General features: G+C 40.2%; 1 protein-coding gene across 1 annotated transcript in view; it reads right to left on the bottom strand.

The window, feature by feature from the left end:
• LOC124554842 overlaps positions 1–17,234 on the bottom strand; it is a 511,599-nt gene that overhangs the window by 236,948 nt on the left and 257,417 nt on the right. The window contains exon 17 of the mRNA XM_047128504.1: positions 13,291–13,380. Within this exon, the coding sequence (XP_046984460.1) occupies positions 13,291–13,380 (90 nt within the window). The remainder of the gene's footprint in view (positions 1–13,290; positions 13,381–17,234) is intronic.

Here is a 17,234-nt window from a genome sequence, read left to right as displayed (position 1 = left end):
TCTGCAAATTTTTGGGCTTGTGATGGAGATAGTGAAATGCAGTGTATATAAGCAGAATATGCGAGCTGGGGGTTAGTGTGTAGCACCAGAACTTTTTAATGCTAAGTAGTCTTTCTTTTTTCTGTTTTCCCCCACATGTTATGATGTTTTATGTGTTGTTGGGTCGGTGTTATTTACTGCACGTGTTGGTGGCTGATTTATGTATTTTTCTTTTTTGGTATCGTCAGTTGTATTTCAGCTGCATAGGTCATAGGAAGTGACCAATTGCAATTTGTTGTCATAGCTATGTGTGTTTTGGTATCGTGAGTTGCTGTTGACCTATATAAGTCAAGGGAAGTGTCCGATTCCAATGTCTTGTCGTAACTGTGTTTGTTTTGGTATCATGAGTTGCTGTTGACCTATTTAGGTCAAGGGAAGTGCCCGATTACAATGTGTCGTTGTAGCTATGTGTGTTTTGGTATCGTGAGCTGCTGTTGATCTATATAGGTCAAGGCAAGTGTCCGATTCCAATTTTTGTTGTTTTAGGTGTTGGTTTTGTGGTATCGATAGTTACGGAGTGATTATAATTTTTGTAGCAGTTGGTTTTTATTTTGTGGTATCGACAATTGCGGTTGAGCTATGTAGGTGAAGGGAAGTGACCGATTCCTGTTGATATTGCTAGTGCAGCAGAACTTGGGAATTTTGTGCTGTTTTTAAGTTGTTGTTTTCTGTGGTTTGGGATTGTGCTGTGTGTGTGTGTGTGTGTGTGTGTGTGTGTGTGTGTGTGTGTGTGTGTATATATGTTTACATTTAGTTTGTCCTCACCCAAAAACCTCCAATTTCCTGAGCTGGTCCCATCAGTTTGATTATATTTTTGGAGAGAGATATGTATGTGTGTTGGTTTTACAAGTATTTTCATGTTTGTTGTCGTTTATGTAATGAAACCATATTGGAAATGTTGAGAATGGTCGTTTACACCATAATGGTGACGCCATGGGTCAAAGCAGAAAGGGTAGAATCGGATGATTCTGTATTCCCAGAAAGTGAATGCGCCAGATCAGTGTCTAAGATTGGAATCTATATGAGGACACATTTCTGTCCACTGAATGTAAGAGGCAACAGCAGCAACAGGTGGGGAGATATGCAGGTCTATGCACATTCTTTTTTTGTGTGTGTGTGTGTGTGTGTGTGTGTGTGTGTGTGTGTGTGTGTGTGTGTGTGTGTGTGTGTGTCGAGCGAGAGGGGGAGGGGGGGGGGGGGGGGAGAGGTGTGTGTTATTAGCTCTCTGCAGCAGCTAGCAACTTTCTTTTTCTATATGCCTCTATTATGGGAGTTGTAATCTATCTTCGTCTGATATTTATAATCCACTGTGAATTTTCCACTGAATTACTGAGTAAAAATTAATATTTGCCTCGATTATTACAGTAATTCAACTGAATGAAAGGATTCATACATACTACAGAATTTGGACAGCTATCAAACTTCAAATCTGAAACATGTTGAAGTAAGACAGAACCATCTGTAAGGTACAAAAATATGAAACTGTTATACTCCTACATAAAAAACTCTGTAATCATTTCTATTTACTATATTTTTTAAACAAACTTTCAAGAAAGTTCTGAAAATAATGATAATTGACATGTTGTTGTTGTTGTTGTGGTCTTCAGTCCTGAGACTGGTTTGATGCAGCTCTCCATGCTACTCTATCCTGTGCAAGCTTCTTCATCTCCCAGTACTTACTGCAACCTACATCCTTCTGAATCTGCTTACTGTATTCATCTCTTGGTCTCCCTCTACGATTTTTACCCTCCACGCTGCCCTCCAATGCTAAATTTGTGATCCCTTGATGCCTCAAAACATGTCCTACCAACCGATCCCTTCTTCTAGTCAAGTTGTGCCACAAACTTCTCTTCTCCCCAATCCTATTCAATACCTCCTCATTAGTTACGTGATCTACCCACCTTATCTTCAGCATTCTTCTGTAGCACCACATTTCGAAAGCTTCTATTCTCTTCTTGTCCAAACTAGCTATCGTCCATGTTTCACTTCCATACATGGCTACACTCCATACAAATACTTTCAGAAACGACTTCCTGACACTTAAATCTATACTCGATGTTAACAAATTTATCTTCTTCAGAAACGATTTCCTTGCCATTGCCAATCTACATTTTATATCCTCTCTACTTCGATCATCATCAGTTATTTTGCTCCCCAAATAGCAAAACTCCTTTACTACTTTAAGTGTCTCATTTCCTAATCTAATTCCCTCCACATCACCCGATTTAATTTGACTACATTCCATTATCCTCGTTTTGCTTTTGTTGATGTTCATCTTATATCCTCCTTTCAAGAAACTGTCCATTCCGTTCAACTGCTCTTCCAAGTCCTTTGCTGTCTCTGACAGAATTACAATGTCATCGGTGAACCTCAAAGTTTTTACTTCTTCTCCATGAATTTTAATACCTACTCCGAATTTTTCTTTTGTTTCCTTTACTGCTTGCTCAATATACAGATTGAATAACATTGGGGAGAGGCTTCAACCCTGTCTCACTCCTTTCCCAACCACTGCTTCCCGTTCATGCCCCTCAACTCTTATAACTGCCATCTGGTTTCTGTACAAATTGTAAATAGCCTTTCGCTCCCTGTATTTTACCCCTGCCACCTTCAGAATTTGAAAGAGAGTATTCCAGTTAACATTGTCAAAAGCTTTCTCTAAGTCTACAAATGCTAGAAACGTAGGTTTGCCTTTTCTTAATCTTTCTTCTAAGATAAGTCGTAAGGTTAGTATTGCCTCACGTGTTCCAACATTTCTACGGAATCCAAACTGATCTTCCCCGAGGTCCGCTTCTACCAGTTTTTCCATTCGTCTGTAAAGAATTCGCGTTAGTATTTTACAGCTGTGACTTATTAAACTGATAGTTCGGTAATTTTCACATCTGTCAACACCTGCTTTCTTTGGGATTGGAATTATTATATTCTTCTTGAAGTCTGAGGGTATTTCGCCTGTCTCATACATCTTGCTCACCAGATGGTAGAGTTTTGTCAAAGGCCATCAGTAGTTCTAATGGAATGTTGTCTACTCCCGGGGCCTTGTTTCGACTCAGGTCTTTCAGTGCTCTGTCAAACTCTTCACGCAGTATCTTATCTCCCATTTCGTCTTCATCTACATCCTTTTCCATTTCCATAATATTGTCCTCAAGTACATCGCCCTTGTATAAACCCTCTATATACTCCTTCCACCTTTCTGCCTTCCCTTCTTTGCTTAGAACTGGGTTGCCATCTGAGCTCTTGATATTCATACAAGTGGTTCTCTTCTCTCCAAAGGTCTCTTTAATTTTCCTGTAGGCAGTATCTATCTTACCCCTAGTGAGACAAGCCTCTACATCCTTACATTTGTCCTCTAGCCATCCCTGCTTAGCCATTTTTCACTTCCTGTCGATCTCATTTTTGAGATGTTTGTATTCCTTTTTGCCTGCTTCATTTACTGCATTTTTATATTTTCTCCTTTCATCAATTAAATTCAATATTTCTTCTGTTACCCAAGGATTTCTATTAGCCCTCGTCTTTTTACCTACTTGATCGTCTGCTGCCTTCACTACTTCATCCCTCAGAGCTACCCATTCTTCTTCTACTGTATTTCCTTCCCCCATTCTTGTCAATTGTTCCCTTATGCTCTCCCTGAAACTCTCTACAACCTCTGGTTCTTTCAGTTTATCCAGGTCCCATCTCCTTAAATTCCCACCTTTTTGCAGTTTCTTCAGTTTCAATCTGCAGTTCATAACCAATAGATTGTGGTCAGAATCCACATCTGCCCCTGGAAATGTCTTACAATTTAAAACCTGGTTCCTAAATCTCTGTCTTACCATTATATAATCTATCTGATTCCTTTTAGTATCTCCAGGATTCTTCCAGGTATACAACCTTCTTTTATGATTCTTGAACCAAGTGTTAGCTATGATTAAGTTATGCTCTGTGCAAAATTCTACAAGGCGGCTTCCTCTTTCATTTCTTCCCCCAATCCATATTCACCTACTATGTTTCCATCTCTCCCTTTTCCTACTGACGAATTCCAGTCACCCATGACTATTAAATTTTCGTCTCCCTTCACTACCTGAATAATTTCTTTTATCTCGTCATACATTTCATCTATTTCTTCATCATCTGCAGAGCTAGTTGGCATATAAACTTGTACTACTGTAGTAGGCATGGGCTTTGTGTCTATCTTCGCCACAATAATGCGTTCACTATGCTGTTTGTAGTAGCTAACCTGCACTCCTATTTTTTTTATTCATTATTAAACCTACTCCTGCATTACCCCTATTTGATTTTGTATTTATAACCCTGTAATCACCTGACCAAAAGTCTTGTTCCTCCTGCCACCGAACTTCACTAATTCCCACTATATCTCCGGAATATTTTACCCAAGAGGACGCCATCATCATTTAATCATACAGTAAAGCTACATGTCCTCGGGAAAAATTATGGCTGTAGTTTCCCCTTGCTTTCAGCCGTTCTCAGTACCAGCACAGCAAGGCCGTTTTGGTTAATGTTACAAGGCCAGATCATTCAATCATCCAGACTGTTGCCCCTGCAACTACTGAAAAGGCTGCTGCCCCTCTTCAGGAACCACATGTTTGTCTGGCCTCTCAACAGATACCCCTCCGTTGTGGTTGCACCTACGGTACGGCCATCTGTATCGCTGAGGCACGCAAGCCTCCCCACCAACGGCAAGGTCCATGGTTCATGGGGGGGGGGGGGGATAATTGACATAATAACCGACAATTCCAATAATTACAAAACATGACAACAGGAATAACGTATAGACCACCACAGAAAAAAATACTTCTGTAATGAAGATATGTGCTCAGAATTGTATAGAAAGTGTTTTTTATATGAGGAAGTTAGCAATTACAGGACACAGGTTTGTATTATATCTTGCACAAATGACTGTCACTGATAAAATAAACACCAATTTTAACTTCTAGCTTGACACTCTTAAGTATTTCAGAAAACTGATATTAAAGTTTTCTCTGTTGCACACGCCCTAATTACTATAGCCAGTTTGGTGAGTTTGTCCAATGGACACATCACACTCAGAAAATATAAATTCACATTCAAGTCTCCCATAAGTCCAACCCCTTGTCCAAGTCCTGGGAGATGGGCAATGGCTCAAAGTAGGGGACTGCCTATAGGGGCGATGTACAGCGGGGACTTCGTGTGCCCCAGGACCGCTACGGTAGCTGGGAAGGCCCTATGGGAACCCTGAAACGTGACAGCTAATGGGGCTCTGGTGAAGCTGCGATAGGCCTAGCAAGCCAGTAGTGGATAAATCAACTGCTTTCAAAAAGGGAACATGCCTCGGATCACGGAACGGATTTAAAGGAAACCGACCAAGCAATGGAAAAGGATTACGAGATGGTTTACAACTGGGCACCTTAAACGTGAGGACTCTAACTGGGAAGTTAGAAGAAATTGTAGAAATGATGGAAAGGAGGAAATTGGACATCTTGGGACTTGCTGAGACTAGGTGGAGAGGAGTTGGTGAAAAACCACTAAGTAAAGGATGTAAACTGTACTGGATAGGGGATGAGAGGGGAAGAAATGGAGTGGCAATAGTGGTCAGAGAGGGTCTGCAGGAGGAGGTGGAAGGTATCAATGATCGAATGATAAAAGCCAGAGTACGAGTGAAAGGAAAAAGCATTGAAATCATCCAAGCATATGCCCCACAGGTGGGGTGTACAAAAAAGGAGAAGAAGGAATTTGAAGATGACATGCAAAAGCAGCTAAATGGAGGTAATCAGACTATAATAGGGGACCTCAATGCACATGTTGGCACAGACAGGAAAGGATTCGAGGAGATAATGGGACCAGAGGGGTGGGGGAACCGAAATAGAGAAGGAAAATTGTTGCTGGAATTCTGCAAGAGGAATGGGCTGGCGATCGCAAATTCCTGGTACAAGGAGAGAAGTAGCCACAAAATAACTTGGTACAGTGGAGACTGGTCCCAAACTTCAGTAGTAGACTATGTACTAGTGGATAGGCAGATGATGAGCAGCCTCAAAGATGTTAAGGTCATTCCATCTGAGGCCTTAGACAGTGACCATCAGCTGTTGGTAGACACCCTGAGAGAGAAAAAAGATAGGAGGGCAACAGACATACAGGAGAAAAGGTTGAAGACATGGATGCTGAAAGAGGATGAACGGAGGACCCAGTACCAGACACTGATCAGGAAGAAGCTGCCAAAGGAAGATCAGGGAACAGTGGAAGAAGAATGGCGAGATTTTAAGAGGGCTCTAGTTGAGGCAGCTGAGACTGTGTGCGGAAGAACTAGCACAAAGAGGAGAAGTAAGGAAACCCCATGGTGGAACAACATACGTAAAGAGGCAGTACTTCGAAAGAACAAAGCCTTCAGAGAATGGTTCCAGACCCGAACAGAGGAAGCTAGGGTAAAATATAAGGAAAGCAAGAAAGCGGCACAGACCATAGTAAGGGCGGAGAAGAAGAAGTGGGTGGAAAAATGGACAAGAATGTTAGAAGAGGACAGTGAAGGGAACAAAAAAGTACTTTACACCATGGTAAGAAATAAGAAGAACGACAGAAGCGAGTGCCTGAGGATCATGGATAATAATGGAAGAGTTGTGGAGGAAATGCATGAGCTCAAAAAGATTTGGAAGGAGTACTTTGAAGATCTGTTGAATGCCGCCAAGCGGGTAACTAACAGCGATGGAGAGCCTAAGGCAGCAGATGATTATAATAGTGGGGAAATTGATGATCTAACTTGGAATGAAGTGGAAGAAGCCATAAAGAGGATGAAAGGGGGCAAGGCACCAGGTTGGGACGAAGTAACAGTGGATATGATACGAGCAGCAGGAGAAGTAGGAACCCAGTGGCTATACAGAGTGCTGAGGGTGGTGTGGAAGGAGAACAGAATTCCTGAGGATTGGAAGAAAGGAATTATAGTCCCGATCTTCAAGAAAGGGGATAAAAGGAGATGTGAGAACTACAGAGGAATCACCCTGCCATGCCACTGTGGAAAAATCTATGAAAAGATCCTGGAGAAGAGAATAAGAAGCAGTATTGAAAGTAGACTGCAAGAGGAGCAGTATGGTTTCAGACCGGGAAGATCAACAACGGACCTCATATTTGCGGTAAGGCAACTGCAGGAAAGGCACTATGAGTACGGGAAGGACTTAATCATGGCCTTTTTAGATATTGAGAAGGCGTATGACAGTATCTATAGGGACAAGCTCTGGGATGTGCTGAACGCAAAAGGGATAGATGAAGAGATAACATGAAAAGTCAGAAAAATGTATGAGGGAAGTGAGAGTTGTGTGAAAGTGGGGAGGGAACGTACTGCATGGTTCAAGCTGGAAAACGGGCTGCGACAGGGAAGTGCACTTTCGCCTTTATTGTTTATTATTGTTATGGATGAAATCCTGCAGCAAGTATCAGATGCAATTGGAGATCATAAAATGAAAGCAGTGCTTTTTGCCGATGACCTGATGTTATGGGGAAATTGCGAGAAGGAGGTGCAAGAGCAGTTAGATGTATGGGAGGCAACGGCAGCACAATATGGAATGCATTTCTCTGCAAAGAAAAGTGAAATAATTGTCACAACAAGGAAGAAGAATAGGCCAAATGTGGATATAACTTGTGGAGGGGAAAAACTACAAGTGGTAGAGAACTTCAAGTACCTGGGAAGCATGATTGAAAGTAAGGGGGGAAACGCAATGGAAATAAATGAAAGGTGCAGAAAAAGCAGGGCAGTTCTTCAAATGCATTAGGGGGCTTATTTGGAGCAAGGAGGTGCCACAGAAATCCAAGGGAATTATATACCGAACCTACTTTGTCCCCATATTGGCATACGGAAGTGAGACATGGGTAATGCACAAAAGCGACAAAAGTAGAATACAAGCTAGTGAAATGAAGTTCCAGAGGAGCAGGTTGAGTGTAACAAGACGAGACAGATTGCGAAATGTGTATGTGAGGGAAAGACTAAACGAGGAACCAGTACAGGACAGGATAGAAAAATCAAGACTGCAGTGGTATGGACACATGAAGAGAATGGATGAGGGAAGAATTCCAAAGAGGATGTTTGATCTGCAACTGGAGGGGAAGAGGCCCAGGGGAAGACCAAGAGATAGATGGGTGAAGGGAGTGAAGGAATGTGTGGCGAGAAGAGGAGAGAACTGGACGAAGGTGGAAGAGGGGGAATGGTGGAAAGACAGAACACGATGGAGAGGCTTGTGTTCCCGACAGACCCAGCCAGTGGCTGGAAACTGTCCAAGATGATGATGATGATGATGATTCAAGTCTATTTTTGATTTTGGAAAACTTTATTATCAATGTAAAATAAATATATATTTTACAAATAGCCAACATTTCCATAATATAAATGGCTTTATTCATTTGATGTGGAAGTACTGGCTATGCAGTTTGCATCATTCGTTTGATGATGACAAAAATAATAATAATAACAATAATGACAGATACGAAGAAAGTAAATTGGAAAAAGAAAACACTACATGGCAAGCACCCGTATCATCTAACACAGCCACACATCGATCAAGACGCATCCAACACATGGCTAAGAAAAGGCAATACATACAGTGAGACGGAAGGATTCATGATTGCAATACAGGATCAAACAATAAACACCAGATATTACAGTAAGCATATTATTAAAGATCCCAATACCACAACAGATAAATGCAGACTTTGCAAACAACAAATAGAAACAGTAGATCACATCACAAGCGGATGTACAATACTAGCAAATACAGAATACCCCAGAAGACATGACAATGTAGCAAAAATAATACATCAACAGCTTGCCTTACAACATAAACTTATAAAACAACACGTTCCCACATTCAAGTATGCACCACAAAATGTACTGGAGAATGATGAATACAAATTATACTGGAACAGAACCATTATAACAGATAAAACAACACCACATAACAAACCTGACATCATACTCACCAATAAAAAGAAGAAATTAACACAACTAATCGAAATATCCATACCCAATACAAAAAACAGGAGAAAAAATTGAAAAATACATCCAACTGGCTGAGGAAGTAAAGGACATGTGGCATCAGGATAAAGTTGACATTATACCAATTATACTATCAACTACTGGAGTCATACCACACAATATCCACCAGTACATCAATGCAATACAGCTACATCCAAACTTATATATACAACTACAGAAATCCATAATTATTAATACATGTTCAATTACCCGAAAGTTCCTAAATGCAATATAATATAATGACAATAATAATAATAATAATAATAATAATAATAATCGACAGAAGAATGAAAGGAACAAGAATAAAGCAGTACTGGGAAGGCAAAAAATGAAAAGAATATGATCTTACAAATCAGCTACATTGTCCCAATCTGGGCAAATTCTTACAACAAGAACAACAACAACAATAATAATACTGACAACAATAATTTCATGCAGTTCAATGTCCTAGTGCAAATCTTTCAACTTTATGCCCCTTCAGCGACTCACATGTCCGTAACCTAACATAGTAATTCCCTGGGGAATGTGAAATTTGAAACATGTGTTGCTCCTAGTGCATCTTCCACCATTGAGACGTGAAGGATAAGGTAAAGGCAGACTGAAATATTTCCATGGTCCCATTACCTCCCAGTTTTTAGTTGCGCTTTACAACTAGACCAATCAGCCTGACAATTATTTGCTGCACTGAGCAGATTTTCAGGCAAAATTAAGGGGTATACCTGAATCTGTAAATTAATCACAACATCTCCCACCACTCAGCCACCTCGCTAACTCATCAATCAGATCTGGGCAATACAGACAACAGCTGTGTCATGTTTCTGTAAAACTACTGACTTCTGAGATGAAATCTATGTTCTCAGTGCATTTGAGTACAACTCCATCCAAGCTCGTGACCTAGAACTGCTGTCTCCTCTTATTTGACAGTGTAACAGTACCATTAGTAAGGTATAAAATAGATCCATGTAAAAACAAAAAGCAAATCTTGACTTAAAAGTAAGAGAGGAGAAATAAGTCAAGAGAGTGATGTATTTTACTAGTAAAAACAGTACGAAGCAAATAATCCATGTGGTAAATGAAAGACTTGGGGTTGAACGTTCTCACACTCAACTATTATTTTGGTGTTAAAATAACTGCATCTCCAGAACTCTTATACAAATGATTTTCTTTATTTCCAGGAATTAATAACTGTGCAGATTATAAAAGCATAAATGTGGTATATCACGAAAGATTACAAAACAACTGAAAGGGCATCATTCTCCTCATAATGCAACTTCCAAAGCATATACAAGATGTGGACGGGTAACTGTCACTGAAAATAGATGCCGTCTATCTGTCGCTACTCCAGTGCCATCTGGTGGTTGATCACAACATCTCTACTGTTTACATCAGACACTCAGTCTTCATCCAGCTACTATATAAACATGAGAATGTATAGTTGGTCCAACATGCATGTCATTTTATGTAACGTTTTCTTTATACCTGACATGCCAATATATCATGGTTTCCATGTTTTTGAAATGTCTTTTTATGATACAATGTGGTATAATGTGCACATGGTCGAGATTCATTGAAATGTATGGCATAAGGTATCTTATATTATACATCCTTGTTACGTAAGAATGTATCACACCCCATTTTATATGAACCTATTGTCCTTACAATTTTGAGCTCTGCTTTACATGTCCAAGCCAATGGCCTTGCTTCAGTGGTAACACTAGTTCCTGTCAGATAACCGAAGTTAAAAACTGTTGGGCTAGGCTATCACTTGGATGGGTGAACATCTGGTCTGCCGAGTGCTGTTGGCAAGTGGAGTACTGTCAGCCCTTGTCAGGCAATCTGAGGAGATACTTGATTGAGAAGTAGTAACTTCAGTCTCGTAAACTGACATATGGCTGGGAGAGCGGTGTGCTGACCACATGCCTCTCCATATTCTCATCCAGTGATGCCTGTGGGCTGAGGATAACATGGCAGCTGATCAGTACCACTGGGCCTTCATAACTTGTTTGGGTGGAGTTTAGGTGGTGGTTTCCCCCTCTCACACCTACAGATGGAAACTTAGTTTGTTGAAACCTGAACTCTAAATAAATGCTGTAAAATAGTGACCTTGGCTGTGTGAAGCTCTTTACTTCTATTTTCATATTAAGCTAGATCACCCCCATAACTGAAGAATAAAATACTTGTCATTTACTAAAAGACAAATAATCTCAGTTAAGGTATTAAAAAGGAACCTCTATATTACCAAAAGCATTTCCGGTTATTTTTACTCTTCTATTTCCTTTGCTCTCCATTTAGCTTCTGTCTTTAATTGCCATAAATACAATGACCACCTTGATATATGATTTCACTGCTCATTTGTACAAGTTTATTTCTGATACATTAATTAAACATTATTTTCAAATCTGCTCTTTTAAGTTATCCCATTTGCTGTTGAAATATCCCACACTATAAGCAATGAGTATATCACCAAGTAAACAAATGTGGTTGAGGTATCTACCATTAAACTGTTTTCTTTCTCCATTTTCATAATTTAGGAATCTGAAGACTACTTCTAGGGGTGTTATGAATAGTTTTGGTGATACTGAATCTCCATGACTGACTCCAATTACAATTCTGAATTTCCCTCTACTGTAATGAAACTTTCACATATATATCCTCAAGTATACTAACACTGTTTGCATTAGTACCTTCTTGTTCATCCAGGTACATTAGTAGAGATTAGTACAGAATTTAAGTCAAAAATTTTCTCAGAATCTATTAATCCCATGCAAAGTGCTAATTAATACTGATTACATCTATAGCTCCAGCCCTGACTTGCTAACCAACCACTGTGCTACATCCACATTTTAAACTGGCTTGTTCTTTTGCCTGATTGAAGTATAGTGCTTTTTATGTGTGTCTGGATATATACTTGGTGAATACCATGTACATTATGGAAAGGAAATTGATAGGACTTTTACGTATTTTCTGTATTCTTTCTTGTGAGGCAGAACAATTACAGAATTTTTCAGGTTTTATGGAAATCCGGCTTTTCCAGGCACTCGGTAAATTGTTTTGTAGGTTTCTTTTGTATTCTTTTCCTTGGTAATTATTTATTTCTACCAAACCACCACCATTTGTTGGTTCCTTTCTTCATACCTCAAATGGCTTTATACATATCATCTGGAATCACTTTCAGAATAGTGCTGTTTCAATTATTAACTACTTGTGTTTGGGGTTCATCTCTTGAACTATACAAACATTTTAAGAAGTCCTGGACTGCTTATACAAACGGTTTTCTGTTGTTAGTTTCTGTGCCATCATAACTGATGGACTGTGGTGTCTAGCAAACATAAGATTCTGTTTTACCTTCTTCATACTCATGGTTTTCAATTATTTCTCTCATTACATTTTCTGTGTGTAGATGCGTTGTTCTATCTGATAATTTCTTTTTTTTTTCTTTTTTAGGTCTATCTGACCTACATCATTTGCTGTTTCCTTAAGTACCTTTGCTTATTTAGTATACAGCCCTTTTGTCTATGTCTGTAAAACTTTCTTTTTGGAACATACGGAACCAGTTACTTAATGTAATATGATATGCCTCACTATTCTTAAATGATATCACATATTTTACACTTATGATTTTATGGCTCATGGGTTTCTTTCTTTCCAGCTTTTTTTCAAGTTTTACTCTTGGTCTTATCAGTCTATGATCATCTTAAAATTTTGGAGAGACTTAAAGCATTCATATCCTGTAAAATTTACTCACTGTTTGATCAGATTTAGTCACTTTCATTTTTTAATTTAATTTAGTCTATGCCAAGACCATTTGCTATTGCTTTATGAAAGACAATTTTAAGAACAATCATGTTGTTTCAACAAATGTCTCTCTCTCTCTCTCTCACTATAAAAAAAATAAAAAATAAAATAAAAACACCACCTCATACAGGCCTTCAGTTTCTGCATCAGAATGTGAGAACATTGGTGCAAGCTTGAATGATAAAATGAAATACCTTTTGTTTATTTTCAAAACAAGTTTTGTCATTATGTGCACGATTTCTCCAATACTGTTAATTTTTTTTAAGCACTAAGTTTCCTACCAGCTCTGTCCCTCTGTAATGTAAATATGTCCTGATTTTAATTCTATTTGGTCTTCATTTGTTTTAGCCACAATTACAACAGGCTACACAAGATCTCATCAACCCTGAATTCATTACACAATAAACGTTTCACAATAAAACACTAGATGCAGTACTGCTTCATTTCTGCATGTCACTACCAATAATACTTACAACATATTCAATGTTTGCTCCATCAGATTTTTCAGTGTCTACAATATTGTTGTGTTTAGCAGCATTCGTGCCAGGTGGAATATTGGAGACCTGAAACAAACACAACATTGATAATCATATTACTACTTCTCAACAAATGTTATTATGATCACTCTTCTCCATGGAAATTGCTGATAAATTGCATCTCAATTTTCTAAATTCTTCAGAATTGTATGTATAGTGTGTACCGTTGGGTGTGTTGTATGTATAGTGTGTACCGTGTGTACTGTTGGTTGGGTTGATTTTGGGGAAGGAGACCAGACAGCGTGGTCATCGGTCTCATCGGATTAGGGAAGGATGGGGGAAGGAAGTCGGCTGTGCCCTTTCAGAGGAACCATCCCGGCATTTGCCTGGAGTGATTTAGGGAAATCACGGAAAACCTAAATCAGGATGGCCGGACGCGGGATTGAACCGCCGTCCTCCCGAATGCGAGTCCAGTGTCTTACCACTGCGCCACCTCGCTCAGTCTTATATCTCTCTCTCTCTCTCTCTCTCTCTCTCTCTCTCTCTCTCTCTCTCTTTCCCCTCCAGTGTCAGAATGGGCACTACTGCACTTGACTTTCACCCTCTGTACAGTCTGAATTGGCAAGAACCTGCACTTTTATTTGCTGAGGCTCCATGTTGTTCCTTAAATGACATTATTCTTATGCATTTTCCCTCTTCTATGACATTGAAGACAGCATAGTGAATGGCCTCTCAGGCATATGGCACTATTCTACGTCAAACTATTTATGGGCCATCTAGAGGAATCCTTCCTAGCCACCTAGAATGCCAAACCCCCAACTGGTTCAGGTTCATTGATGACAGTCTGAGGTGGAGATTTCAATTTACCAGATATAGACTGGGACACTCAGATATTTAGGACAGGCGGTAGGGGCAGAGCATCGAGTGACATTACACTGAGTGCACTATCCGAAAATTACCTCCAGCAATTAAACAGAGAACTGACTCGTGGAGATAACATCTTGGACCTACTGATAACAAACAGACCCGAACTTCTCAACTCTGTAAGCACAGAACAGGGAATCAGTGATCATAAGGTTGTTGCAGCATCCCTGAATATGGAAGTAAATAGGAATATAAAAAAGGGAGGAAGGTTTATCTGTTTAGCAGGAGTAATAGGAGGCAGATTTCAGACTACCTAACAGATCAAAACGAAATTTTCTGTTCCGACACTGACAATGTTGAGTGTTTATGGAAAAAATTCAAGGCAATCATTAAATTCTTTTTAGACAGGTACGTGCCGGTAAAACTGTGAGGGACAGGAAAAACCCACCGTGGTTCAACAACAAAGTTAGGAAACTACTGCGAAAGCAAAGAGAGCTTCACTGCAAATTTAAACACTGCCAAAACGTCTCAGACAAACAGAAGCTAAACAATGTCAAAGTTAGCACAAAGAGGGCTATGCGTGAAGCGTTCAGTGATTTCAAAAGTAAAATTCTATGTACTGACTTGACAGCAAATCCTAGGAAGGTCTTGTCTTATGTTAAATCAGTAAGACACTCTGGGATGATAATGGCATTGAACCAGAGGATGACACATGTAAAGCTGAAATACTAAACACCTTTTTCCAAAGCTGTTTCACAGAGGAAGACCCCACTGCAGTTCCTTCTCCAAATCTCGCACGAACGAAAAAATGGCTGACATCGAAATAAGTGTCCAAGGAATAGAAAAGCAACTGGAATCACTCAACAGAGGAAAGTCCACTGGACCTGATGGGATACCAATTCGATTCTACACAGAGTACGCAAAAGAACTTGCCCCCCTTCTAACAGCCGTGTACCGCAAGTCTCTAAAGGAACGGAAGGTTCCAAATGATTGGAAAAGAGCACAGGTAGTCCCTGTTTTCAAAAAGGGTCGTCGAGCAGATGCACAAAGCTATAGGCCTATATCTCTGACATCGATCTATTGTAGAATTTTAGAACATGTTTTTTGCTTGCTTATCACTTCATTTCTGGAAACCCAGAATCTACTTTGTAGGAATCAACGTGGATTCCGGAAACAGTGATCGTGTGAGACCCAGCTCGCTTTATTTGTTCATGAGACGCAGAAAATATTAGATACAGGCTCCCAGGTAGATGCCATTTTCCTTGACTTCTGGAAGGCGTTCACAGGTCCACACTGTCGCCTGATAAACAAAGTAAGGACCTATGGAATATCAGACCAGCTGTGTGGCTGGATTGAAGAGTTTTTAGCAAACAGAACACAGCATGTTGTTCTCAATGGAGAGACGTCTACAGACGTTAAAGTAACCTCTGGCGTGCCACAGGGGAGTGTTGTGGGACCATTGCTTTTCACAATATATATAAATGACCCAGCAGATAGTGTCGGAAGTTCCATGTGGCTTTTCGTGGATAATGCTGCAGTATACAGAGAAGTTGCAGCATTAGAAAATTGCAGTGAAATGCAGGAAGATCTGCAGCAGATAGGCAATTAGTGCAGGGAGTGGCAACTGACCCTTAACATAGACAAATGTAATGTATTGCGAATACATAGAAAGAAGGATCCTTTATTGTATGATTATACGATAGCAGAACAAACACTGGTAGCAGTTACTTCTGTAAAATATCTGGGAGTATGCGAATGATTTGAAATGGAATGATCATATACAATTAATTGTTGGTAAGGTGGGTGCCAGGTTGAGATTCATTGGGAGAGTCCTTAGAAAATGTAGTCCATCAACAAATGAGGTGGCTTACAAAACACTTGTTCGACCTATACTTGAGTATTGCTCATCAGTGTGGGATTTGTACCAGGTCAGGTTGACAGAGGAGATAGAGAAGATCCAAACAAGAGTGGTGCATTTCATCACAGGGTTATTTGGTAAGCGTAATAGCATTACAGAGATGTTTAACAAACTCAAGTGGCAGACTCTGCAAGAGAGGCGCTCTGCATTGCGGTGTAGCTTGCTGTCCAGGTATCGAGAGGGTGTGTTTCTGGATGAGGTATTGAATATATTGCTTCCCCCTATTTATACCTCCCGAGGAGATCACGAATGTAAAATTAGAGAGATTCGAGCATGTACAGAGGCTTTCTGGCAGTCATTCTTCCCGCAAACCATATGCGATTGGAACAGGAAAGTGAGGTAATGACAGTGGCACGTAAAGTGCCCTCCGCCACACACTGTTGGGTGGCTTGCGGAGTATAAATTAGATGTAGATCTGCAATGAGGGTGAGTACATCCTATCTACATTCCTCTGAAACCTCAACACCTTCCCCCATTTGCTTAATCTGGTCCTCCTGAACCCAATGAGTGTAGTATTGGCAGGAAAAGCTAGTGTGAATGCTTTCTTCTATTGTGAGATCAGCTAACTTTCATTGGTGCCCTAAAATGAAAAATATCCTCCTCACTATTCTCATCATCCTCCCACAGTGGTATTTTGCCACCCGCCCAACCTACGCAATCTCCTTACCTTGTCCGTCCTGCTCTCAAACACTTGCCATGTGACTCATATCCTTGTAACAGATCTAGATGCAAGACCTGTTCCAAAGATTTCCTCCCATTACCACATACTCTAGACCTGTCAGAGGTATCTGCTAGCTCATCAAAGGCGGGGGCCACATATGAAAGTAGCCGTGTGATATACTAATTGCCTGCTACCACTGTACAGCATTCTATGTGAGCACACCCATTAACAAGCTGTCTGTTCATACAAATAGTCACTATGAAACTGTGGCCAACTGACAGCTGAACCATCTAGTTGTTGAGCTCGCCACCCAATACACAATGTGCTGGAGTTGAACAATTGCTACACAGCCTGTGCCATGTGGATTCTTCCCACCAATACCAGCTTTTCTGAAATGCACAAGTAGGAAGTCTCCCTGCAACATACCATTCGTTCCTGTTAACCCCCATGGCCTCAACTTGCACTAATGCCTGTCTGTCAACTGCCTCTATTTCCCTC

The sequence above is a fragment of the Schistocerca americana genome, chromosome X, assembly GCF_021461395.2.
Source record: "Schistocerca americana isolate TAMUIC-IGC-003095 chromosome X, iqSchAmer2.1, whole genome shotgun sequence".
Taxonomy (NCBI): domain Eukaryota; kingdom Metazoa; phylum Arthropoda; class Insecta; order Orthoptera; family Acrididae; genus Schistocerca; species Schistocerca americana.
This window is presented reverse-complemented; position numbering and strand designations above follow the sequence as displayed.